This window comes from Scyliorhinus canicula, chromosome 1, assembly GCF_902713615.1.
Source record: "Scyliorhinus canicula chromosome 1, sScyCan1.1, whole genome shotgun sequence".
Classification (NCBI taxonomy): Eukaryota; Metazoa; Chordata; class Chondrichthyes; order Carcharhiniformes; family Scyliorhinidae; genus Scyliorhinus; species Scyliorhinus canicula.
Window position 1 is genome coordinate 39295008 of NC_052146.1, and position 26730 is coordinate 39321737.

The 26730-nt window shown below is 49.8% G+C and overlaps 1 protein-coding gene across 5 annotated transcripts in view; it reads right to left on the reverse strand.

Annotated features, from left to right (window-relative positions):
* sh2b3 (SH2B adaptor protein 3) overlaps nt 1-5382 on the reverse strand; it is a 242067-nt gene extending 236685 nt beyond the window's left edge. Inside the window, exon 1 of one of the 5 annotated variants that reach the window (XM_038787557.1) lies at nt 5222-5382. Coding sequence is in view for 2 of the 5 variants with exons in the window: in XM_038787346.1 (XP_038643274.1) it covers nt 2727-2918 (192 nt within the window). In the remaining 3 variants the exon portion in view is untranslated. Of the gene's footprint in view, nt 1-2226; nt 2503-2726; nt 2947-3317; nt 3501-4926; nt 5148-5221 lie in introns of those variants that run through there. The other 4 variants (XM_038787581.1, XM_038787483.1, XM_038787346.1 and 1 more) reach the window with 4 other exon arrangements.
* Nucleotides 5383-26730: the final 21348 nt, after the last annotated feature.

Sequence of the window (26730 nt, forward strand, 5' to 3'; positions counted from 1 at the left end):
TCTGCACCTTCTCCCTGTGTCTGCGTGGGTTTCCTCCGGGTGCTCTGCTTTCCTCCCACATGTCCCAAAAAAGACGTGCTGTTAGGTAATTTGGACATTCTGAATTTTCCCTCAGTGTACCCGAACAGGTACATGTGGCGACTAGGGGCTTTCCATAGTAACTTCATTGCAGTTAGTCTACTTGTGACAATAAAGATTATTTTTTAAATTATCAGTACTCTAATATAGCAAGTTTTTGTTCCCAAATTTACTAGTTAGTTTCTGACTAGATGTTGTTAATATGCAAGCAAGCTGCAGTAACGTGGAAGTTTATATTTTGTTGTATTATCACAGAGACATAGAATCCCTACAGTGCAGGAGGAGGTCATTTGTTCCATCCAGTCTGCACCGACCCTCTGAAAGAGCAACCTCCCTAGGCCCAATCCCCCACCTTATCCCATAACCCCAGCTAACCTTTGGACACTAAGGGGCAATTCAGCATGGCCAATTCATCTAACCTGCACATCTTTGGACTGTAGCAAGAAACTGGAGCACCCGGAGGTAACCCATGCAGACACGGGGAGAATGTGCAGACATCACACAGACAGTTACCAGAGGATGGAATCGAACCCGGGTCCCTGACACTATGAGGGGGCAGTGCTAACCACTATTGCTCAATGCAGTAAGAATAATCTAGGAAATTCCATTGTAAAAATAACTGAAGGTTACGTACACAGTTCATGTCAATGCATAAATTATTACACATTTGCAGATAGTTTGTATAGACTTTTATCCTTCACCTCAGGTGGAATGATGTGTTATTACTAAGTGGCCTGCTTTGCATCCCACCAAACTCTGATCAAATTAATCAGGCCTGAGACTAATGGATCAAAGCATCAAGCAGCTGAAGAGATTTCAATAATCAAACAGTCTATTCTAAAAACAATGGCACTGCCCTTGAAAATCTGACCACTTGAGCTGTGTATCGCCAAGTGCTCTTATCTTCTTCCAACTGCATTGGGTCACTTAGAATTCATGCATACAATAAAGAGAAGAAAAAAGTAATATGATTTTCAAATGCAATAATACTGTGTAAATAACAATTTCATTTTGCTGTAATTAATCAGTAGGAATTGGACTTGGGATTTTTGTTCCCCTGTGTATATTTTTTAATTAACAATTGAATGTGTAGCATACCAAGTGGATTTACTGGACCATTAAATTTGCAATTGCTCACAAACCTCAGTCTCTAAAATACTTCTGTCAGAGAATGCAACACAACCTCAGTCTGGTGTAGGGTAACTGTCCGAAAAGTTGATTTTGCATTTCTCCATGAATGATGTGCCTGACTTGATGAGTATTTCTAGCTCTCACAGTCTGTTTCTGTCCCTGTTTTTTTTAACATTTATTACATACCATGAAGCCTAACTAACCACATCAAAAGTTGAAAATCAATGTTAATTTCAACTTTTAGCTATCAACATAATCTTAGTGTTCTAACCTAGGGTTCATCTATGAACGAAACAGCGCACAGAAGAGGCTTTTGCAAACCTCCGGGCATGCAAAATTCAAACAGGATAAAACCTGCAAATAAGAAATAAAAATGAAACAAGTGGCTCCAGTTTTTGATAATTCCCATTATCAGGCCTCACAAACACAGGGGTCCAGTAGTTTGGACACCAATGCACAAGGTCATCCCATTCTGCTGGCTGTATTTTGTGTTGCTCTGCTCCTGAAGCAACCTGAAACAGCCCCAGTATTTTAAAGCGATTAACAGTGTCACAAAAACATATCCCTACTGTCGACCAAATCAGATTAGAAATTCACGTCAACTGGACAAAAAAAAACAAAGATAAATTATCAAAATAAAGTTACTGCACACATAAATTATAAAGCTTTAGATCAGTATAAAATCTATACTTTTTAATGCTGTTAAGTGCTGTGGCCTAAAAATGAAACTAATTAGTGCTGTGTGAGCGGATTATGTACGATAACACCTTGGTCATGAGTCTTTGTTGGTACCCTATATTAAGATATCAATTTTGCAAAGACTAAACAATTCAAGCTCCAGAGTCACTTTAAAGCCCAAAATGTGTACATACACACTAGGTCGTGCTGCATCTAAAGATCATTACCAAAGTTAGGTGTGGACATGTTTGTGAATATTTTTGCTGGATCCCCTTCCATGGCCTCTTTGTTGATCCTTCTATCAGACTTGACAGCCCATAGATGACTCAGCATTCTTACCAAGTGTTGCTTCCTATCCAGGGCCATCCTTTAGCCAAAGGCTTTGAACAGAAGTTCGTAAGTGGATTAAGTGGTCCAAGTTGCACAAGCCCATTTATATAACACATTCTGCAACGAGTACACTGGCTGACCGCATCTCATGAAATGCAATATAGAATTCAAGAATACCAATGCTGTGTGTCACATTTACATAACATTCACACAAGACCTTCGTGTGCACTAACTAATAGGTGCAGACTACCGTGGAACTCTCAGCGGCAGAGCAGGTGATCATGGAATCCGAGCACCAGCCGATTGCTAAACCAGTCACGGTACTAACTACCATTTGCCGGAATGTCTCTCAACAGGCACCAACACGGCTCTTTTCTTAAGCTGACTTCAAAGGGATACGAGCGCCTGATTCCCTCTAACTTAACAGCCCAAGCAAGTTTTATCATTGCTAACTGCGATGAAAAATTATGAGATCCATATATATCTGTCCTAGTTGAACCATTATTAACCTGCCAATCTTGAAGTTGCACTCTTCCACGTTTTGAACCCACGGGGACATCCGAGCCTTTGAACATTTCAGCACTCCACAGTTTCCATCCATCAAAGTAAATAAAAACATCGACAGCAGTGGTGCCTGGCGTTCTGAGAAACGATGTGAGCGGGGAGGGCAGGAGTTCCAAACATTGCTTTAACACCACCATGTGGTGCTTCAGTCAGGCACAGAACGCGCGTGAGCCACTGCAAGCGAGCCCCGAGCACTAACTACATACACCCCCCCCCCCCCACCCCCCACACACACACACACACACACAACAGGGAATTTAAAACGTGACACTGTAAAACATTCGGCACGACTGCTATGTGTAAGGGATCGAAACTTTTACATTTAAAAAAGCAAGCTGAAACCTTCACTTGTAAGATAACATTGTTGCTGGGGAGCAGAGCCTGCCCCACGCGGGCGGCTGAGCTGGGCGGCAGTCTGCCTGCCTGGAACCCTCCCTGAGCCCGGGGAGCCCGAGGGTGGGGGGGCTGGGCCCCGCTGTCAGCACCCGCCACACACCCAGCATGTTTGGCCCCGGACGGGTAACAAGCTTGTGTACCTGCAGCAGAATTCTTCACTCTCTCGCTCACCCATGTTGTCTAAAACCTCGCTGTTTCAGGAAGGAAATCCATGCGTGGAAAAAAAAAAGCTAAACTCATCATTTCCGCTGACAAGTTTGACAGTTGAATGGGTGTTCAAGCCCATTCCGTCAACATCTCAGCGGCCAGGACTGGAAGGAGAGCACAAAGACGCACAGGACACCCCCTCACCTCACCCCCCCCCCCCCCCCCCCCCCACCCACTTCCCTCACCCCTGCCCTCCCTTCCCTCACCCCTACTCCCCCCCACCTCACCCCTACCCCCCCCACCTCACCCCCTCCCGCATCCTCACCCCCCTCAACAACCCCCTCCCCCTCACCTCACCCCCTCCCGATTCCTCCTCCCCCTCACCCCCTCCCGCATCCTCCTCCCTCTCAACTCCTCCTCACCCTCACCCCCCACCCCCTCCCTCACTCCCTCACCCCCTCCCTCACCCCCACCCCCCTCCCTCACCCCCACCCCCTCCCTCACCCCCCACCCCTCCCTCACCCCCCACCCCCTCCCTCACCCCCCACCCCCCTCCCTCACCCTCCACCCCCCTCCCTCACCCCCCACCCCCTCCCTCACCCTCACCCCCGCTCACCCCCCTCCCCTTACCCCCCTCATCCTCACCACCCTCCCCCTCCTCCCCCTCCCCTCACCCTCCCCCTTCACCCTCACCCCCACTCACCCTCATCCCCTCACCCCTCCTCATCCTCACCCCTTCTCACCCTCACCCCCCTCACCCTCACCCCCCTCACCCTCCTCACTCCCGCCTCACCCTCACCCCCCTCCCCCTCACCCTCACCCCCTCCCCCTCACCCCCCCTCCCCCTCACCCCCTCCCCCTCACCCCCCTCACCCCCCTCCCCCTCACCCCCCTCACTCCCCCCCTCCCCCTCACCCCCCCTCACTCCCCCCCTCCCCCTCACCCCCCCTCCCCCTCACCCCCCCCTCCCCCTCACCCCCCCCCCTCCCCCTCACCCCCCCCCCTCCCCCTCACCCCCCCTCCCCCTCACCCCCCCTCCCCCTCACCCCCCCCTCCCCCTCCCCCCCCCTCCCCCTCACCCCCCCCTCCCCCTCACCCCCCCTCCCCCTCACCCCCCCCTCCCCCTCCCCCTCACCCCCCCTCCCCCTCACCCCCCCCTCCCCCTCAACCCCCCCTCCCCCTCACCCCCCTCACTCCCCCCCTCACTCCCCCCCCTCACTCTCCCCCCCTCACTCTCCCCCCTCACTCTCCCCCCCTCACTCTCCCCCCCTCACTCACTCCCCCCCCCTCACTCCCCCCCCCTCACTCACCTCCCCCCTCACTCACCTCCCCCCCCTCACTCACCTCCCCCCCCCTCACTCACCTCCCCCCCCCTCACTCACCTCCCCCCCCCTCACTCACCCCCCCCCCCCCCTCACTCACCTCCCCCCCCCTCACTCACCTCCCCCCCCCTCACTCACCTCCCCCCCCCTCACACCTCCCCCCCCCCCTCACTCACCTCCCCCCCCCCCCCCCTCACTCACCTCCCCCCCCCCCCTCACTCACCTCCCCCCCCCCCCTCACCCTCACTCTCTGTACTTGTTGTGAGCTGTGATCACTCACCGGGCTCCATTCCGGTAATTGATCGCCTCGGGCACATTTCGACTGACGGAGGGGCTGGCTGGCTGGATCCAAACTTAATTTGTTGTCCTACAGTGGCCTCTATACACAAACACACAGAGCGTGAAGCCCGGGTCCAACTGCAGCAGAACACCCCCACCAGCAGCACCCTCAGCCCGGCTGGCCTGCCTCCCTCCCACAAACACACAATCCGCCACCCTGCTTGTTATCAGCTTCAAAGCGGTTTTAGTTGGAGCTGCCCTTTGATCGAAAGCGTCCAAAAAGCAGTGGGACGTACGTGCTCGTTTTCGCTGCCGGCTGTGTGGAAATCCTCAGACGGCGCAAGAATTCATCTTCTTATCTGGCCTCTTGATAGTGAAAGAGAAATTGGGAAGAGACAGAGAGAGCGGAGCTTCCCTTATCAAGTGGACGGCTTCTGCAGACTTGACGCAGGAACTAAAGGAAAGTTTCAATCCCAGCACACGTAAATAAAACCTTGCTGTTGTTAAAGTTGCTCTTCGGAAGGCAGTAACTAGGACAAACAACTGTTTATGGATTCATTTATTCACAGTTAATAGGCCTATGTAAGGGAAAATGAAAGTATGGCAGAATCGTCAATAAGTTACTTACAGCCCTGAACAGACGTGATGGGCCGAATGCCCTTCACTTGTTGTAAATTGTAGTTTACTGACAGGGTAAACATTTATTTTCTAACAGACGATACGTTATGCTATAAAATAATGTTACAAATAATTGTAATAGGGAGGAGAGGAGAGGGGGGAGGGGACAGGGAGATGGGGAGGGGAAGAGAGGGGGAGGGGAAGTGATGAGGGGAGGGGAGACATGGGAGGGGGAGGGGAGAGATGGGAAGGGGAGAGATTGGGAGGGGGAGAGATGTGGAGGGGAGAGATGGGGAGGGGGAGAGGGGGAGGGGAAAGTGGAAAGGGGATGAGCGGTGGAGAGGGAGCACGAGAGATGGGTAGGGGAGGGATGGGTAGGGGAGAGATGGGATGGGTAGGGGGGGTTGGTTAGGGGAGGGATGGGTAGGGGAGGGATGGGTAGGGGAAGGATGGGTAGGGGAGAGATGGGTAGGGGAAGGATGGGTAGGGGAGGGATGGGTAGGGGAGGGATGGGTAGGGGAGGGTTGGGTAGGGGAGGAATGGGTAAGGGAGGGATGGGTAGGGGAGGGATGGGTAGGGGAGGGATGGGTAGGGGAGAGATGGGTAGGGGAGGGATGGGTAGGGGAGAGATGGGTAGGGGAGAGGTGGGTAGGGGAGAGATGGGTAGGGGAGGGATGCGTAGGGGAGGGATGGGTAGGGGAGGGATGGGTAGGGGAGGGATGGATAGGGGAGGGGAGAGCTGGGTAGGTGAGAGATGGGTAGGGGAGGGATGGGTAGGGGAGGGAAGGGGAGGGGAGGGATGGGTCGGGGAGGGATGGGTAGGGAAGAGATGGGTAGGAGAGAGATGGGTAGGGGAGGGATGGGTAGGGGAGGGATGGGTAGGGGAGGGATGGGTAAGGGAGGGGTGGGTAGGGGAGGGGTGGGTAGGGGAGGGATGGGTAAGGGAGGGATGGATAGAGAGGGATGGGTAGGGGAGGGATGGGTAGGGGAGAAATGGGTAGGGGAGGGATGGGTAGGGGAGAGATGGGTAGGGGAGGGATGGTAGGGAGAGATGGGTAGGGGAGGGATGGGTAGGGGAGGGGTGGGGAGGGATGGGTAGGGGAGGGATGGGGAGGGGAGAGATGGGTAGGGGTGAGATGGGTAGGGGAGGGATGGGTAGGGGGGAGATGGGTAGGGGAGGGATGGGTAAGGGAGGGATGGGTAGGGGGAGATGGGTAGGGGAGAGATGGGTAGGGGAGAGATGGGTAGGGGAGGGATGGGTAGGGGAGAGATGGGTAGGGGAGGGATGGGTAGGGGAGGGATGGGTATGGGAGAGATGGGTAGGGGAGGGATGGGTAGGGGAGGGATGGTTAGGGTAGAGATGGGTAGGGGAGGGTTGGGTAGGGGAGAGATGGGTAGGGGAGGGATGGGTAGGGGAGGGATGGGTAGGGGAGGGATGTGTAGGGGAGAGATGGGTAGGGGAGGGATGAGATGGGGAGGAGGGAGGGGGTGATGGGGAGGAGGGGAAGGGGTGGTGGGGAGATGTGGCGGAGGAGAGGGAGATGCGAGGGTGGAGGGGGAGATACGGGGTTGGAGGGGGGGATGCGGGGGTGGAGGGGGTGATGCGGGGGAGGACATGAAGAGAAGATGGGGAGAAGGAGTTGGGGAGGGTAGCGGGAGATGATGAGGAGGGGGTGGGGTAGATAGGGGATATGGGGAGGACGGGGGATGTGAATGAGGGGAGGGGAGATGGGAGGAGGTGAAATGGGAAGGCGGGGAGATGAGGAGGTTGGGGGAGGAGGGGAGCGGGAGATGGGGAGGGGATGGGGTGGTGGAGATTAGAGAGGGGGTAATTAAGAGGGGGAGGGGGGATGGAGGGGAGGGGTACATGAGGAGGAGGGGAGGGGATCAGCAGGAGGGAGAGATGGGGAGGAGAGAAGGGGGAGTTGTGGGGTAGATGGGTGCCAGTGGAGGTGAGGGGGGGTTGTGGGGAGAATAGGGGAGGGAGAGTTTGGGGAGATGGATGAGGGGAGGGGGCGATGGGGAGGAGAGATGGGGAGGGGAGATGGGAGTGGGTGGGAGATGGGATAGAATTGATGGGGGGAGAGGGTGATGGGGAAAGGGAGATGGGGAGGAGATGAGGGGGAGGGGAGGGAGATGAGGAGAGGGGAGGAGGTGGGGATGAGTGGCAGATGGAGAGAAGGTGAGGGATGGAGATGGAGATGGGGAGCAGGGGAGATAGGGCGAGGGTGAGTTGGGGTGTGCGGAGGGGATTGGGGTGGAGGAGTTGGGTAGGGGAGTGGGAGATGGGGAGGGGAGGGGGAGATGGGGATTGGAGATGGGGAGGGGGAGGAGCGAGAGATGGAGAGGAATGATGGGATCAGAGGGTGAGATCAGGGGTTAGATGCAGAGGACGTGGGTAGATACGGGATATGGGGAGGACGGGGGATGGGAATGAGTGGGGGGGAGATGGGAGGAGGTGAGGCAGGGGGTGATGAGTGATGGGGAGGTGGGGGGGAGATGGGTAGATGTGGACGGGAGATGCGGAGAGGGAGATGGGAATGGAGAGGGAGTAGGGGGAGGGGAGTGAGAAGGGAGGGGAGAAGAGGAGGGAAGGGAGTATGGGATGGGGATGGGTGGGTGATTGCGTGGGGAGGGGGTGGGAATGGGGAGGAGGGAGGGAGGGTGAGGGAAGTGGGAGGAGGGGAGGGGAGATGGGAGTAAGGAGGGGATGGGAGGGATGAGTGAGGGGGCAGCAGATGGAGGTGGCGAGAAGGTGGGGAGGGGTTGGGGAGATGGGGAGGGGAGGAAGATGGGGAGGGGTGATGGGGTTGGGAGGGGAGATGGGGATGGGAGGGAGGGCGAGAATGGATGGGAGACAGAGAATGGTAGGGAGGAGTGAAAGAGGAGGGGAGATGAGAATGGGAGGGGGGAAAGTTGGGGGTGGCAGAGTGGGGGAAGAAGACATGGGGAGAAGGTGGATGTTGGGGAGAAGAAGAGGGGGAGGATGGTATAGGGGAGATGGAGGGAGTGGGAGATAGGGAGGAGAGATGGGGATATGGGGGAGAGAGGGCAAGATGGGGGTTTGCGGGGAGGGGATATAGGGATGAGGGGGAGATGGGCAGGGGAGGGGAGGCCGGTGGGGGGAGATGGGCAGGGGAGATGAGCGAGGTGGGAAAGGAGATGCAAGGGGAGGGATAGGAGGGGAGGTGGTGGGTGAAACATAGAAAATAGGTGGAGCAGGCCATTTGGCCCTTCAAACCTGCACCACCATTCAATATGATCATGGCTGATCATGCAAATTCAGTATCCCACCCCCGCTTTCTCTTCATACCCCTCGACCTTTTTAGCCGCAAGGGCCACATCCAGCTCCCTCTTGAATATATCCAACGAACTGGCCCCAACAGCTTTCTGTGGTAGAGAATTTCACAAATTCACAACTCTCTGAGAGGAGAAGTTCTTCCTCATCTGAGTCCTTATTCTTAGGCTGTGACCCCTAGTTCTGGACGTCCCCAACATCGGAAACATTATTCCCGCATCGAGCCTCTCCAGTCCCATCAGGATTTTATATGTTTCTCTGAGATCCCCTCTCATTCTTCTAAACTCCAGCGAGTACAAGCCCAGTTGATCCAGTCTTTCTTCATATATCAGTCCTGCCATCCCAAGAATTAGTCTGGTGAACCTTCGCTTGACACCATCAAAAGCAAGAATATCCTTCCTCTAACTAGGAGAACAAAACTGCACACAATACTCAAGGTGTGGCCTGACCAAGGCCCTGTATAACTGCATCAAGAAATCCCTATCCCTGTACTCAAATCCTCTCGCTATGAAGGCCAGTATGCCATTAGCTTTCCTCACCTCCTACTGTATCTATATGCCAACCTTCAGCGACTGTTCCACCATGACACCCACGTCTCGATGCACTTCCCCTTTTCCTAAATTGCCACCATTCAGATAATAACCTGCCTCCACCAAAGTGGACAACCTCACATTTACCCACATTATATTGCATTTGCCAAGTATTTGCCCACTGAGCCAGCCTGTCCAAGTCGCCATGCAGCCTCTTTGCATCCTCTTCACAGCACACACTGCCATCCAGCTTCGTGTGTTATGGGCTAGGGTTTAGAAAACACCAAAGAATATCGTGGAGTTCATCTGACCTATAACTGTTTATTGATGAGCACAAGAGCCTGCCTTTCAGTTGTTATTCGACACACTTCTCGGCGTTTTTAATCAAAAAACAAGCATATTCTACGAATTTCGTTAATATTTGTATAAATACACACAGTCCAAGGAATCGCCTGAAGACCCTGGCGAAGGCGGGCGTCGGACTCGTTTTGCCGCAGGCGTTGGATCGGACGGCCTGTAACGAGACAGAGAACGGTGCATCCGTGATGAGCGGCGTAACAGTTGTACATTCATGGCCTTGGGACCGAGGACTCCCCCTCTGAGGCGTCCTGTGACTCCATCTCGGAGTCGGAGTCCACGCCTCCGTCATCTCGGCGTCCCTGTCTCCACGCGGTTCTGCAACGACCTGCGCAGGCTTCGAGTGCGGAGCCAGAGGAAGATCATGAGGAACACCCTCCACTGTGCCTGGTCTCTGCGAGTGTAGTAGTGAGCTCTGGGGGGCAGGGAATCTTTGGAAGAGGCGGCCTTCTGGACTGAACGTGGTCTACATGCTTGCGCTGGAGACGACCCTGGGCTTGCACCTGGTAAGAGATTGGGCCCGTTCATCGATAAATAACACCAGGGACCCACTGGGCGACACCAGCAAAATTTCAAATGAACAACGGGTCACTGGGCGCAAACTGCCGAATCGGCCGATGCTGAGTAAGACCATGCCCCTGCCGTTCTTGAGTGCAGCGTACATTTGCGCCAATGTCCGGGAAAACCATGCTACGGCGGATGCAATGTCTCCGGCCCATTAGGAGTTCAACGGAAGCTACCCCGGTCACCGCATATGGAGTGGTCCTATACAAAAACAAACAAACGAGCCTGTCTAGTGTCCATAGACCCGGAAGACTTTCTTTAGGCCCCGTTTGAAGATCTACGCTGTGCGCTCCGCCAACCCATTGGGAACCGGGTGGTATGCAGTGGTGCGGATATGGCGAATGCTGTTCATCTTCATGAACCTCGCAAACTCCTCGCAAACGGAATGCCGTTGTCTGTGTCGGGTACCTCAGGCAGGCCATACGTATTGAAAGACAAACGCATCCTCTCGATTGTTGCGCAGGATGTTGTGCCTACCACCTTATGCACCTCTAGCCATTTAGACTGGGCATCGATTAATAGAAGGAACATGGATCCTTGAAAAGGGCCGGCGAAATCCGCATGCAAGCATGCCCAAGGCCACCCTGGTCATTCCCAGTGATGTATGGGTGAGGCCGGCAGAAGCTTCTGGTGGTCCTTGCAAATAGAGCAGTTTTGGGCCACCTTCTCAATGTCAGCGTCGAGGCCTGGCCATCAGACATAACTCCGGGCCAACATTTTCATTTTGTTCATAAGTTCATCAAACGTCTTGGTGTCCGGCGCAGCTGGGTATGTAAGGCTCCTAATCACCCCAAGAGTATGCAGGCCACAGTCGGTGAGCAAAATGGCCAACTGGCACTCATTTTTGGTGATGTTATTCACCCGGAAATAGTAATGAATCCGCTGTGTGTACTGGTTCCAACTTTCCAGTGCAGCATCAAAGACATCCAAGGAGCATGGTGTAACAGAAAAAAAAACTTCCAACTTGTATCCAACAAATATCCAGGGAGGTGGCTTCAACAACATAGACAGCTATCCACTTTAACCCTCATCGCCATTTTTGTGCGGGCCACGACGAATCCAGCACAAGTTTTTAGAATAGAAAGAAATAACTTTATTTACAATTACATATATACAACAGCAGCTGTACTCCCTTGCTGCTCACTCCTCTCTAGCTGGTTCCATACTGGCCAGCTCTATTTATGCAGGGACTCTGCTAATGATTTCTCCGCCCCCCTCATTGGGGAAGCTCATCCTCGCTAAGGATTGTGGGATTGTCATTAGTCCCCAGCCAGTGGTAAGCAGGCAGGTTATAATAAAAATATACAGCCTGTGCCCTAACCCCATAACTCAACTGTGCCCTGCAACCGTGCCAACTTAACTGGTGTCTATCTTTCTTGCCTTATGGGCCCTAACACTACACCTAGGTGGTTCCCCAGAAGGTATAGCAGGGGTGGAGTCGGCCTGCGATGACTCCTGCCCTGCGACAAGGGTCCCCATTGGCGCATGTCTCCTGAGGCGACCTGTCCTGGATGGGCCCGGCCGCTGCACCGCCGTCCAGGGTGGCCACCCTGCACTGCTCGCAGTCCACCAGATGCACCACCTTGGGGTGCCCGATGGCCCAAGCTATTCCATGGGATGGGGGTGCAAGCGGAGCAATCCCCTGAGGTCCCTTGCCACCTGGCGCTGCCAGTCTTGGAGGCCCGCCCGCTCGCAGCCATGGAGCATAGAGAGTGGACCATCTCCGTCTGGGACTGTGCCACATCGTGCTACAACTGTGCCACCACCCTGAGGGTCTGTGCCACATCAGCCAGTGACTGGGCCACCTGCCTTTAGGACTGGGCCACCTCCCTCTGGGATTGGGACACTTCCTTCTGGGACTGGTTGTGTTCCATGTGTCGATGGTGCTAGCCCATTCAGAGTTGCTGAATTGGTGCAGCTGTTGCGCCATTTGTCCTCTCATGAAACACACTGGCGTCAGAACTTAGTTTCAAACTTGGAGAATAAAGTTTGTGTGGAGAGGTAGGGATGGACTCAATGGAAAAGGAGGTTTAAAGGAGAGAGGAAGGAAGGGTACAATAAAGGTAAGAAGGTGAGGTGAGAGGGAGGATAGTTGAGAGGGCAGGTGAGGAGACAGGAGAGAGAAGGTGAGGGGGAGGGAGTGATGATGAGGGGAGCGGCTCATCCAAGTCCGGACAAGCACTCTGACAAACACACATGGGAGGGGCTGAAAAAGGTGGCATTGAGGTGATCAAACTGTCGTCAGCTTACACATGGGGCTGGTTTCTTTTGCCCTGCCCGCCGCAGGAACGTCACGGGCGAGACGCTGAAAATGGAAAAATCCATTGATCTCGGGCGGGATTCTCCGATCGCCAGGCCAACGTGGCCAGAAAATCTCGCCCATGGAGTTTGATTGTGTCTTTGAATGATGTTGCTGGGTGACAGTGTGAGAAATGAATAGATCTAATGCAGGGGTTTTCAAACTCAGGGTCGAGACCCAGGCAGGTTTCAGGAGGGTCACAGTGCGATCGGTTGTGGTGTCCCCGATCACGGGAGGAATGCCCAACGGCCGCGACCGTCTTTTAAAAATGCCGGCCGCGACGGACACTTGAGATTGCCAGATCACACATGCGCGGGATGGACCTCACATGAGCGAGGTGGACCGCCTCCTGCTGATGCCAGCGCACTGTCCAGGGCCAGTTTTTTCAGCAAAAAAATGGAGTCCTCCCACCGGATGCGATGGCAGGGAGCAGGTCACGCGCCCCATTTGCTGACGTCACATGTTCTGGGCGTGAGACAGATTCCTATATTTTGCAGCTGCCAGCAATGCTGGTGTGAACTCCAGGGCCTCTGGTGAACAACCCATGAAGAAGAAGCTGAAAACAGGGACAAAGCAGTAAAGAGATGATTACTTGAGGTATGGGTTATTAATTGTGCCACTGCAAATCAGGATTCAATGTTCATGTGTGTTGTATGCAGTGAAGCACTGCCAAATTGAAGTTTAAAACCCTCAAATTCTAAGTAATTTGAAGACATTGGGAAGCATAGTAGCATAGTGGTTAGCACGATTGCTTCACAGCGCCAGGGTCCCAGGTTCGATTCCCGGCTTGGGTCACTGTCTGTGAGGAGTCTGCATGTTCTCCCTGCGTCTGCGTGGGTTTCCTCCGGGTGTTCCAGTTTCCTCTCACAAGTGAAAGACGTGCTTGTTAGATGAATTGGACATTCTGAATTCTCCCTCTGTGTACCCGAACAGGCGCCGGAATGTGGAGTGTAGGGGCTTTTCACAGTAACTTCATTGCAGTGTTAATGTAAGCCTACTTGTGACAATAAAGATTATTATTTTTAAAAAAGACTAAGCATGGTGAGTTAGAGGACAAACCTTTTGATCTTTTTCAACCGATGCAGTGAGATCTTAAATCATCAGCTGAAATCATTATCAGAAATGTAAAATTGAATAACAAAGTGAATGAGATCATGAGGACGAAGCACGATCACCTGTCACATTAAAGCTAAGTGAAAATGGTGCTGATGAAGGTCGGCCAGTGTGGGTACCGAAGGTCGGCTGGCGTGGGTCACGTAGGGTGGCCAGTTAGTAAAAATGGGTCCCGGGCAAAAATGTTTTAGGTGAACTCCACAGGCATTGTTGTGGGGATGGGAAGTGAAGCCGTTGCAGGAGGTTCTTCAACTACATCATGATAGGTCACAGGGAAACCAGATGGGACAAGTTAGAAAAAGGAGAGGGATTAGAGGTAGTCAAAGGTTTGGATTTGGATTTATTATCACGTGTAAAGTATTGTTCCGCGTGCAGTCCAAACATATCGTTCCATACATGAAAAATTAGTACATATGATAGATACACAATGTAAATATATAGACACAGATATCGGGTGAAGCACAGAGTGTAGTACTACTCAGTGGAGAAGATGTGTGGAGAGATCAATTCAGTCCATAAGAGGACCATTCTCTGCATTTTCTTAGTCTTGGGCCGAGTAGTTGCCATACCAGTCTGATGCAGCCAGATAGGATGCTTTCAATGGTGCATTTATAAAAATTGGTAGGAGTCAACGTGGACATGCTGAATTTCCTTAGCTTCCTGAGGAAGTATAGGTGTGTTGTGCTTTCTTGGTTGTAGTGTCAACGTTGGGTGGACCAGGACAGATTGTTGGTGATGAGCACACCTAGGAATTTGAAGCTGTCAACCATCTCCACCTTGGACCATTGATGCAGACAGGGGTGTGTACGATACTTTGCTGCATGAAGTCAATGATCAGCTCCTTCGTTTTTCTGACTTTGAGGGAGAGTTTGTTGTCATTACACCACTCCACTAGGTTCACTATCTCTCTCCTGTACTCTGACTCATCGTTATTCCAGACCATATCCACTATGGTCGTGTACCAGTAAACTTGGAGAAGGAGTTGGAGCCAAATTTTGCCACACGGACGTGTGTGTATAGGGAGTATAGTAGGGGCTAAGTACGCAGATTTGCGGGGCCCCAGTATTGAGGACTATCGTGGAGGTGTTGTGGTCTATGGGTCAGGAAGTCAAGGATCCAATTGCAGAAGAAGGTGCCAAGTTCTAGATTTTGGAGTTTTGATATGAGTTTGGCAGGGATTATGATGTTGAAGGCGGAGCTGTAGTCAGTGAATAGAGTCTGACGTAGTAGGTCTTATTGTTGAGATGCACCAGGGATGATTGTAGGGCCAGGGAGATAGCGTCTACTGTAGACCGGTTGTAGCAGTATGTGAATTGCAGTGGGTCAAGGCACTCTGGGATATGGAGTTGATGTGTCTCATGGCAAACCGCTCGAAGCACTTCATAATGATAAATGTCAAGGCCACCGGACGAAGGCCACTCTGTTCTCTAATCATCCCACTTCTTGGTCAGTGTCAGGGTGAACCAGACTGTTTGCAACCTGTGTTCAGTTTGACCCTCAGCTAAACTTTCAACCCTATACCCCCTCTATAACAAAGATTGCCTTCTTTCATCTCCACAACATTGCTTGTAGCTGTCCTTGCCTCAGCTTATCAGCTGCGGAAACCATTATGCATGTTTTTATTGCCTCCAGTATTTCAATGTTCTCCTGGATGACCTTCCTTCTTCCACATTCCATGCATAACGTTATCCAGAAATCTTCTGACCATAATTCAATGCATCAAGTTCACCCATCTCCCTGTGCTCACTGATATAAATTGAGTCCAATAACACTACTTTTTCAAAAATTATTTTTGTGTTCAAATCCCTCCAAGACTTTACCCTAAAACCCTTTGAGAGCTTCGCATTCCGTGAGTTTTATCCTCTGGCACATCCCCCACCTCCTTTAGAACATAGAACATACAGTGCAGAAGGAGGCCATCGAGTCTGCACCAACCCAGTTAAGCCCTCACTTCCACCCTATCCTCATAACCCAATAACACCTCCTAACCTTTTTGGACACTAAGGGCAATTTAGCCTGGCCAATCCACCTAACCTGCACATCTTTGGACTGTGGGAGGAAACCAGAGCACCCGGAGGAAACCCACACAGACACTGGAGAACGTGCAGACTCCGCACAGACAGTGACCCAGCAGGGAATCGAACCTGGGACCCTGGCACTGTGAAGCCACAGTGCTAGCCACTTGTGCTACCATGCTGCCTTTACTTCACCACTGGCTGCTGTGCCTCCAGTTGGCCAGGCCCAAAGATCAAGTATTTCCTCCCTAAATCTCTCCACTACTTTATATTCCTTTAAGATGCTTCTTAAAACATACCTGTTTGACTGAGCTTTGAGTCACCTGTCCCAATATCTCCTTCTTTGCCTTGATATCAATTTTTGTCTGATTACGCACTTATGAAGTGCTTTTCCTACATTTTACTACACTAAAGGTGCTATATAAATGCAAGTTGTGATATTCTATCTGCAATTTCATTTTTTACACTACTATATTCCACTCTTTTATTTTTTGGGGCCATGTCATGTCTTGAAACATGCTAGCGTAGAAGTACAAAAAGATCAAGTATGTTTCTAGATGTGCAACAACAAAGTGAAACCTTGCCGAAATCCAAACTGAATAAAATTTACACCACAACGTCAAAGTTGCTTTCTAAAATAGGAGTTCTCACTGTACAACAAAAGTTGACATTTTAAATGTAGCACAGTGGCTAACACTGTTGCTTCACAGTGCCAGGGTCCCAGGTTCAATTCCCGGCTTGGGTCACTGTCTGTGCGGAGTCTGCACGTTCTCCCCGTGTCTGCGTGGGTTTCCTCCGGGTGCTCCGGTTTCCTCCCACAGTCCAAAGATGTGCAGGTTCGGTGGATTGGTCATGATAAATTGCCCTTAGTGACCAAAACAAAGGTTAGATGGGGTTGCTGGGGATGGGGTGGAGGAATGGGCTTGAGTGGGATGCTCTTTCTGAGGGCCGGTGCGGACTCGATGGGCCGAGTGGCCCCCTTCTGTACTGTAAATTATATGATTCTATGAAATGTTCCTTGAAAATTAAATACAAAATTACCTATAAAATACGGTTTCAAGTAAGCTGTGCAATTTTGCAGTAAAACATACCAAAAGATAAGTTTCATCCCCAAATCAAATTCCTCCAATTCAAAGGCAAAATGTAAGAGAAATAACATTTCTGATATACAATTCTTGATCTTGTTTTTTCCACTGTCTATTCAATTGTTGCTCACAGAATTGGGATGAGCTGGATTCAAGACTTTATAATTGTTACCATCGATGCTGTTCTGTAACTTGTTCGAAGGAAGCGTGCAATCCTTGTGACTTGAAGGAAAATAAACACATCTTTTGCAGCTTTTTTTTTTCTCATGCTTGATGAGAACTGACAAATCTCACTCAACTAAGTTAGGTGGAGTGACCATTAACCGTACAGTAGGGCAGCACGGTAGCATTGTGGATAGCACAATCGCTTCACAGCTCCAGGGTCCCAGGTTCAATTCCGGCTTGGGTCACTGTCTGTGCGGAGTCTGCACATCCTCCCCGTGTGTGCGTTGGTTTCCTCCGGGTGCTCCGGTTTCCTCCCACAGTCCAAAGATGTGCAGGTTAGGTGGATTGGCCATGATAAATTGCCCTTAGTGTCCAAAATTGCCCTTAGTGTTAGGTGGGGTTACTGGGTTATGGGGATAGGGTCGGGTGCTCTTTCCAAGAGCCGGTGCAGACTCGATGGGCTGAATGGCCTCCTTCTGCACTGTAAATTCTATGAAATAAATTCTATAAGTTCTATGAAAAGTAGGCCTATGATTTGCAATCTATTTAATTCCTTTCTCAGCTGGACTTTAAGCTGTGGAGTGGAATGCAATCACTTCTCAGTGAAGGAAGAAAATTTGTTGTACATCCCAGGAGATTCAAAGCTGCTTGTCTTATCTTGGCTGTGGATAAACTTCTAGCGTCAGGATGAAACTAATGAACATTTAGAAAGGATTCAGCTAATTAGTGACAGCTGCATTTCAGATGCACACATGGCTCTACAACATAAGCTTAAGATACATAATATTAAAAGGAATGCAGCATCATGGATTTTTCAATAGCTAAAGCACAAAGAGGAGTAAATGGCTATATTTTCAAATTGGCCAACTGCATCAACCGTCATCTCCAGGACAAGCCTGTGCATTAGGGGGCAGTCTTTCCACATCTTCCACCCCTTCTGCAGCTCTTTGCTCCTTCACACTGGATTTTATGCTACAATCATTGCTGCTTTCGTGAGACCTGCCAGGGTCCCTTTAAAAAGAGATCCTTCCTTGCTCGGTTCGCTGTGTCATCCAGTCCACTCTCCCTGCCTGGGCAGGAAACCCAGAGGCAGGGCGAGAATTACATTACTGTGGGGGAAGAACCCAAGGCACACAAATTAGCAAACCCAGTTCCAGACCTCAAAAAGGTCCTGCTGTTCTGCCAGGGACTAAGTTCACAAGATTCCACCCATTATTTCCACTGGTTGGCAAATCGGTTTTGAAGGGGAATAATCAGAATTAAGAAGAACTTGAGGAGAAATTACCTTTTTTCAGAGGTTATTGTCACATTTGACAAGAGGCAGATACTATAACATAATTGAGAAGTAAATTGGAAATGTATTTCAAAAGAAACTATAAAGTAGAGAGCAAAAGAGCAAGGCAGCAGATTGCTGCAACACATTCTCAAAGCTGACACTAAAAAGAAGCGAGACATTTTCTGCAGAAAATTTGAATGAGATCAAGATCCCAAACAACTCTTTAATCAGATCTGCAGAGCGAGAGGAAGGAACCAGTGCAAAAACATCTCAACACTGCATTCTCTGAACTTTGGTGAAGAAAGACTCCAAAAAAGCACAGTCCTCAAAGAATAGCTCTTCACTATTGGTACTGAACCAAATCACAAGCATTTGGCAATAGCTGGGGAAAGGAAGTGGCTAATTGCATCCACACGCAAGCAAAATTGTTCCAACTTTTGAGTACAGCCCCTGCAAGTAATGGAAAAGATAATACACCAAAGAGTGCTTCCTGCTGTTGAGCTCGGGCTGGGGCTTTTAAATATACAGAAAAATGCTCAAGGAAGGGATAACATTAACCTTCTGGTCCGCCAGGCACTGAGCAAGATGATGACTCTTCATTGATCTCTGGTCTTTAGTCATTAGTACTGGAAAACTTCCCAAGTTGCTGGAAATCAATTGTGATGACAATGGTGCACACATCAAGCAAAAACTGTATTTTATTTAGTGACACCAGCAATTACCAACCTATCAGCTTGTTAAGCTGTCTGATAAGGCTGATGGAGTCAGTTATCACATATTGCTTTGACATCACATGAGAGCGGTGAGTTATTTAACTCAAACTAATCAGGATTCTGTTAAACCTCAGAAAATGCTGTTCTCCAAATGAAGCATACGCACAGAACAGGAAGTGAGGAATGAGATGCTGTCAAAACCAATGTATAGCAGATATAAAGAACAAAGAAAATTACAGCACAGGAACAGGCCCTTTGACCCTCCAGGCCTGCATCGACCATGCTGCCCGTCTGAACTACCCTTCTCACCCTAACCTTCCGGGGACCATATCCCTCTATTCCCATCCTATTCATGTATTTGTCAAGGCGCCCCTTAAAAGTCACTATCATATCTGCTTCCACTACAAGCAAGTTCAAGGTCCACAAGGACAGTTCACAAGGCCCCCACAGCAAGTTCAAGGCTCCCACCAACCTCTTGCCTTATACATCTGCTTTAAACCTTGCCCCATACATCTTAAACCTATGCCCCCTAGTAATTGACTCTTCTACCCCAGGAAAAAAGCTTCTGTCAATCTATTCTGTCAATGCTCCTCATAATCTTCTGGACTTCTATCAGGTCGCCCCCTCAATCTCCGTTGTTCCAGTGAACAAATCAAGTTTCTCCTTCCTCTGTTCGTAGCTAATGGCCTCCATACCAGGCAACATCCTGGTAAATCTTTTCTGTACCCTCTCCAAAGCTTCCACATCCTTCTGGTAGTGTGGCGATCAGAATTGACCACTATATTCCAAGTGCGGCCTAACTAAGGTCCTATAAAGCTATATCTCAGGTATAGCATTCCAGGAGTATTATCTGGAGAAAGCACATTGCCAACATCAACACCAGGATAACAGCTATAATAACTGCAAGTACTCCATGGGAAGATGTACAAATCTACCCCGGGACTTCCCTCAGACTACACAAAGCCTACATCTGTCCAATCTGGCAATATGGCCACCTAGCCTGGAGCAGTGAGTCATTCCACAAGGGAGGCTACAAACAACGCAGAACCAAGCAATAAAGGCAACATTTTCCAAACATACTTTATGTTCCCAATTAATCTCAAAGTATGTGAATTTCAAACAATGGAAAAATTGGTTTAAATTTTATTTAATTTCACAAACCCACATGAATTTTCTTAACCAGAGGCTGCAGGGACTTTCCAGGCTATGGCAGAAGTGTTCATCCATGTAGGAGCTTATGAAAGTAAATATAAGTTTTTCAAAAGCTGGCTGTCTCGCGGTGAACAATCACATTTCCCGATATGTGCTGCCGTTCAAAAGGAGACAAAGGTCTGTTGATTGCAGCTTATGCACTTCAAAGGTGAGGTGTATGGCATGTGCGTTTGGCAGTCTTTTCCAAGACTTCCATGGCAGGCTGGCAGACCTAGAGACCTCACATTATATTCCATTCACGCGTCCCACTATGCTTGCTAATTACAGAGGCTTCTAGTCCGGCAACACATCAATTCTTAAATTCACATGCTTGTTTAAAAATGTTTCCATAGCTTCATCCCCTCTATATCTCTGTAACCTCCTCCAGGCCTACAAGACTTCAAGAATTTAGCACATCACACATCCCTGATTTTTGTTTTAACAAACAATTTTATTGAGGTATTTTAGGCATATAGAAAAAGTGACATTGTACAGTTCAAAACTAGGGGCTTTTCACAGTAACTTCATTGAAGCCTACTCATGACAATAAGCAATTTTCATTTTCATTTCATTTCAAGAAGGACCGTGGGATAAAGATGGGGAGACACTGAAAAACAAACAAGAACCGCGGGAGAATCGTCATCTTAACAGCCTGCACCTCCCCGCCAATGACAGCAGGAGCGCATCCCACCTCTGGACCTCCTCCCTCACTCGTTCCACCAGTCGGGGCAGGTTGAGCTTATGCAACGTGCCCCAGTCCCGTGCCACCTGAATCCCCAAATATCGGAAACTCTTTCCCACTAGCCTGAACGGCAACCCCTTCAGCAATACTCTCCTGTCCCCTCGCCTGAATTAAGAACATCTCACTCTTAGCCATGTTCAAATTATATCCTGAGAACAGGTCAAATTCCCTCAGGATTTCCATAATACCGTCCATCCCCACCATTGGGTCCGATATATCTAACAGCAGATCATCTGCGTGTAACGAGACTCTATGACACATCACTGATTTTAATCACTCTCCTATTGCCGGTCATGCTCACAGCTGCCTTGCCCGCAAGCTCCTCTGGCTTTCCACCTCTCTCTCTCTCTTTCTTCAAGATTCACCTGAAATTCTTTGACCAATATTTAGTAATTTTTCCCAAATATTGCCTTTTGTGGCTCAGTGTTAAATTTTGATTGACAATAAAAACAGAAAATTCTGGATAAACTCAGCAGGTCTGGCAACATCTGTGGAGGGACAAACATGGTCACCATTTTGAATCCATGTGACTCTTCAACCTTTATTTATTTGATTGAAAATACAGTTGTGAATTGCCCTGGGACATTTTGCTGTGTTAAAGGTGCTTTATAAATCCCAGTTTTGTATTTGGAAATCCAGGGCCCTGAATTTCCTGTGTTTGTAATTTCTGAGAATTTCTGGCATGCTTCCCACAAAGTAAATATCTCCAGGAGCAAAGAGCTAGAGGCTGGATCTCCCTGTACCAGGAGATCCTGCTTACGTGGTTCACATAGGACCTAGCGTATCTTTGGCAGTGAGCTTGCTGGGTGAGTTGAATTGTCCCAGTATTCAGATGGATGAAAGTGAGAATGTTAAAAAAATTCTGATCAGCTTTCCGCCAGAGGGGTCAGGGGTCAGAGGGTAGAGACATGGCAAACTGGTACCCGGTTTTCAACTACATAAAGCAAACATGCACACAGATATATGAGTGTGTCCTCATCTTTCTGGCACTACAAACCTCTGCAGGATAATACAAAGTGGGCTAAACAGCTGGCTTGTAATGCAGAACAATGCCAGCAGCGCGGGTTCAATTCCTGTACCGGCCTCCCCGAACAGGCACCGGAATGTGATGACTAGGGGCTTTTCATTGAAGCCTACTTGTGACAATAAGCAATTATTATTATTAAGGAAGGTGTTGGCAGGCATGAATTTTGCTCCTTCTCTCACTGCTAACTTTGAATTTTGTTCCTCCTCTCACTGTTAACTTTGAAAGTCCCACACTAGTGATTCAAATGGAAGGGATTGAATTCTGACTGAAGAGCAAGTTCAATGTGGTGGGTGTGCCAGCATTCTCAAAGTATCCATCAGAGGAATTTGGAAGTTTGCAGTGACATGTCTGGCTGGCACATGCTGCCATCATTTGGCATCTGGGGAAAACATTTTCACTAATGTATGTGGGAAGTCCTACTTCTGTTCATTGATCTGCACGATATCCTTTGCCAATCCAGAGTGGGCAGCACAGTAACAAAGTGATTAGCACTATGGCTTCACAGCACCAGGGTCCCAGGTTCATTCCTGGCTTGGGTCACTGTCTGTGCGGAGTCTGCACGTTCTCCACGTGTCTGCGTGGGTTTCCTCCGGGTACTCCGGTTTCTTCCGACAAGTCCCTAAAGACATGCTTGTTAGGTAATTTGGACATTCTGAATTTTCCCTCTGTGTACCCGAACAGGTGCCAGAATGTGGCAACTAGGGACTTTTCACAGTAACTTCATTTGAAGCCTACTTGTGACAATAAGTGATTTTCATTTCATTTTTTCATTTCATTCATTAAAGCAAAGATTTATTAAAGCTGTATCACCTTACAGTGATTATTCTGGCACTTCTTGAAGTTATACCTCTCAAATGTCAAAGAACAAATAAAAGTACAGTACAGGAACAGGCCCTTCGGCCCTCCAAGTCTGTGCTGACCATGATGCCCGAACTAAAAAAAAACCTTCTGCCCATACACGGTCCATATCCCTCTACTTCCTCCATATTCATGTACCCATCCAGATGCCTCTTAAATGTTGCTAATGTGCCTGCTTCCACCACATCCTCTGGCAGCGCGTTCCAGGCACCCACCACTCTCTACGTGAAAAACCTATCCCGCACATCTCCCTTAAACTTTCCCCCTCTCATCTTGAACCTGTGTCCCCTTGTAATTGACGCTACTACGCTTGGAAAAGGCCTCTGACTATCCATCCTGTCTATGCCTCTCATAATTTTGTAGACCTCTATCAGGTCTCCCCTCAGCCTCCGTCGTTCCAGTGAAAACAATCCTAGTTTATTCAACCTGTCCTCATAGCCAACACCCCAAGACCAGGCAACATCCTGGTGAACCTTCTTGACACACTCTCCAAAGCTTCCACGTCCTTCTGATAATGTGGTGACCAGAACTGCACGTAATACTCCACATGCAGCCTAACCAAGGTTTTATATAGCTGCAACATGACTTTCCAAATCCTGTGCTCAATGCCCCCAGCTGATGAAGGCAAGCATGCCACATGCCTTCTTAATCACCTTGACCACCTGTGTTGCCACTTTTAGGGAACTGTGGGCTGGCATGTGCACATCCCTCTGTGTGTTAATGTTCCTGAGGGTTCTGCCATTTACAGTATAATTCATACCTAGATTTGATCCTCCAAAATGCATCACCTCGCATTTGTCCGGATTAAACTCCATCTGCCATTTCTGCCCCAAGTCTCCAATCTATCTGTTGTATCCCCTGACAATCCTCAACACTATCAGCAACTCTGCCAATCTTCATGTTATCTGCAAACTTACTAATCAGACCAGCCACATTTTCCTCCAGATCATTTATATATACTACAAACAGAAGTCCCAGCACTGATCCCTGCGGAACACCACTCCATTCTAAAAAACACCCTTTCACCGCTACCCCCTGTCTTCTATAACCAAGCCAGTTCTGTATCCATTCAGCCAGCCCACCCTGAATTCCATGTGATTTTAGTCGTTGTACCAGTCTGCCATGTGGGACCTTGTCAAATGCCAAAAGTCCAAATAAACTACATCCGTAGCCCTTTCCTCATCAATATTCTTTGTCACCTCTTCAAAAAACTCAATCAAGCTGGTTCACCTCGACATAAAACTCAATCAAGTTGTCACATCATCCCTTCTTCCTCTGTTATGATCTATAATGGTTCTGTGTTTTTTAAGTTTTTAAAGCGTTTTACATCTGTATGCCATCTTTGTTATTTTTTAATATTCTCATCAGTTCCTCTCAGGTCACACACCTCTGTCAAGATGGGTTAGTATCACTAAGAGTTCTTGTGTCTCTTTTTGGTTTCAGTGTTTATATTATCTATTGTTCCACTTGTGCCAAAATATATTTATTTTTATTAGCATTCCACAGGGAGAAAGTAGCCTCAACAATAGGATCCAAAGTTTTTTTCCATTCAAAAAAAGGTAACTAGTATTTGAGCATTTTAGGTATTCTTATTGTGCGTGAACACAAATTTTAAAATTTTTCAAAAGAGGAGTTATCATTTTAATTGAAAACAAATCCTAACTTCAATCAGCAGGAGTTAACCCAAGGAGAGGTACCTATTCCAACTACCATTCCCCACTCAAGGCTGGGTCTAGCCTCAGTTCAGCAACACCTTACAGCATGTGGTAAAGGCTAAGTAGGAAGCAAACAATACTCTTTTAAAATTTACTATACACAAATACTCCTCTCCCCGAAGGGTCTCTGCCCCCGACCGGCACACAGGTCAGGGTTTTTATACTGTGAAAGCTCCCCTCGTTAAAGGGGGAGCCCTGCCTCGTAACTGGGAAAGTTCATATTCTGTGAAGGTCACGGAGAACCGAATGGTCCACACCCGTGGCTTCCATGGGGGTAAAATGGACGAGCGGCCCCTCGTCCATTTTGCCCGGGGATGGCGCTTGAGGTTCATCTGCGTGGGCTCTGGCGGTGTCTACCAGGCGGGAAAGTGGCACTTCCGAGTGGAACGAAGAGGCGAGATGGGCGTGGCCAGTGCTGCGTTGGGGAATGGCATGGCAGCTTCCGCCGGCAGCTGGATCTCCATGACGGAATCGGAGTCTGAGTCGGACGTTTCTTCGTCCAGTATTTCAGCGCCCAGCATTTCCGAGGTTTGCCGGAACAGGACAGTGGCGGAGGCAGCAGCAATGGCAGCAGTGGCTGTTGTGGCAGCAGCGAGAGGTGGGGGTGAATCCTGAGAGGCTGGCTCATCCTGCACCGGGTTCGACACCGCGGGAGTGCGGCCGTGGAGCTGGTCTACGTGTTGGTTTGATTCCCGGTCTTGTGCTCGCACTGGATATGAAACTGGCCAGGATGGGAGCAATACCACGCCCGGGACCCACGTGGCAACTGCCAAAATTCTGGACATTCACCGAATCGCTCGGGGCAAAACTGCTCAAAGACTTGTGGCAGCCTACTTCCCCCTTGGTACTATCCTGCCTGCGGCAGAGCTTTCCAGCAAGGCCTGAGATGGGCTCAGCTGGTTGCGGAGACAATACCCCATCAACAATTTGGCTGGCACGACTCCTGTCATGGCGTGTGGCATGGTCAGGTAACTAGACCAGACAATGCACCAATTTAGTCTCCCAGTACCCGGAGGTCTGCTTCCTCATTCCCTGCTTGAATGTCTGGACCGCCCGCTCGGACAACCCATTGGAGGCCAGGTGTTATGGAGCGGTGCGTTCGTGGCAGATCCCATTGGTGGTAACAAAGCAGTCAAATACAGCACTAAAAGCTAATCCGTTATCAGAGACGAGCACCTCCGGAATGCTGTGCTGTTAGAAGTCTGGCGTAACCACTCGGCAATGGCCCTCACGGTGGCCGCCTGCATCTGGTGGACTTCCGGCCACTTGAGAGTGGGCGTCCATGATAATGAGGAGCATGGCCCCCTGGAAGATGTCTACATGGTCAATGTGGAGGCGGGACCAAGGGCAGCCCAGCCATTCCCACGGGGTGAGTGGTGCTGCCGAGGCAACTTCTGGTGCTTCTGGTACACAACCTTTGGCCAACCACTCGATGTTGGTGTCGATCCCAGACCACCACGTAGCTGCGGGACCGCACTTTCATTTTCGATGCCCAGGGTGTCCACTGTGGAGGTACTGCAGGAGTTGGCCGCGCCTACATTCTGGAACCACCATTTGAGTTTTCCAAAGGATGACGCCGTTTTCTATGCTCAGCTCATGGATTTTAACCTTGAAAGCTTACAAATCACCTGCCAAACCCTTATGCTGGACACCATGCTGGATATGGTGGATGTAGGACAGCTCTGGGTCTGGCTGGGGCCAACTTTGGATGCGTCATGCCATATCTGGTAAAGAGGCCATAATGTGGAGGGTAGCGATGACCTTGTTGGCTGGCATTGGCGTCGGCGATCTGGTGGGGAGGAGTAGGCGGCTTAATGCGTCTGTGTGGAGGATCTATGCCCCCGTCCGATACTCAAGCATATATTCATATGCAGCCAGCAACAAGGACCAATGTTGGATGCAAGCGGGCGCAATGTAGGTTAGGGTGAGTTGCCTGATCCTCTTTGAATAAACCCAGCAACGGCGTATGGTCTATGAAAACTGTGAAAGTATGTCCGTCCTGGTGGAATTTCTTTATACCAAAGGAGGGCCAAACCCTGCTTTTTGATCTGGGTGGAGTTTTGTTCAGTGTTCGCAAAGGTCCTGGGAGTGACCACGATGGGATGCTCTGACTCATTGACCATGCCGTGGGCGAGGACAGCCCCAACCCCATAAGGCAATGCGTCGCAAGTCAAGATGAGCGTCTTGGAGGAGTCAAAATGGGTAACAGCTGGGAGCACAATAACTGTCACTGCACTGT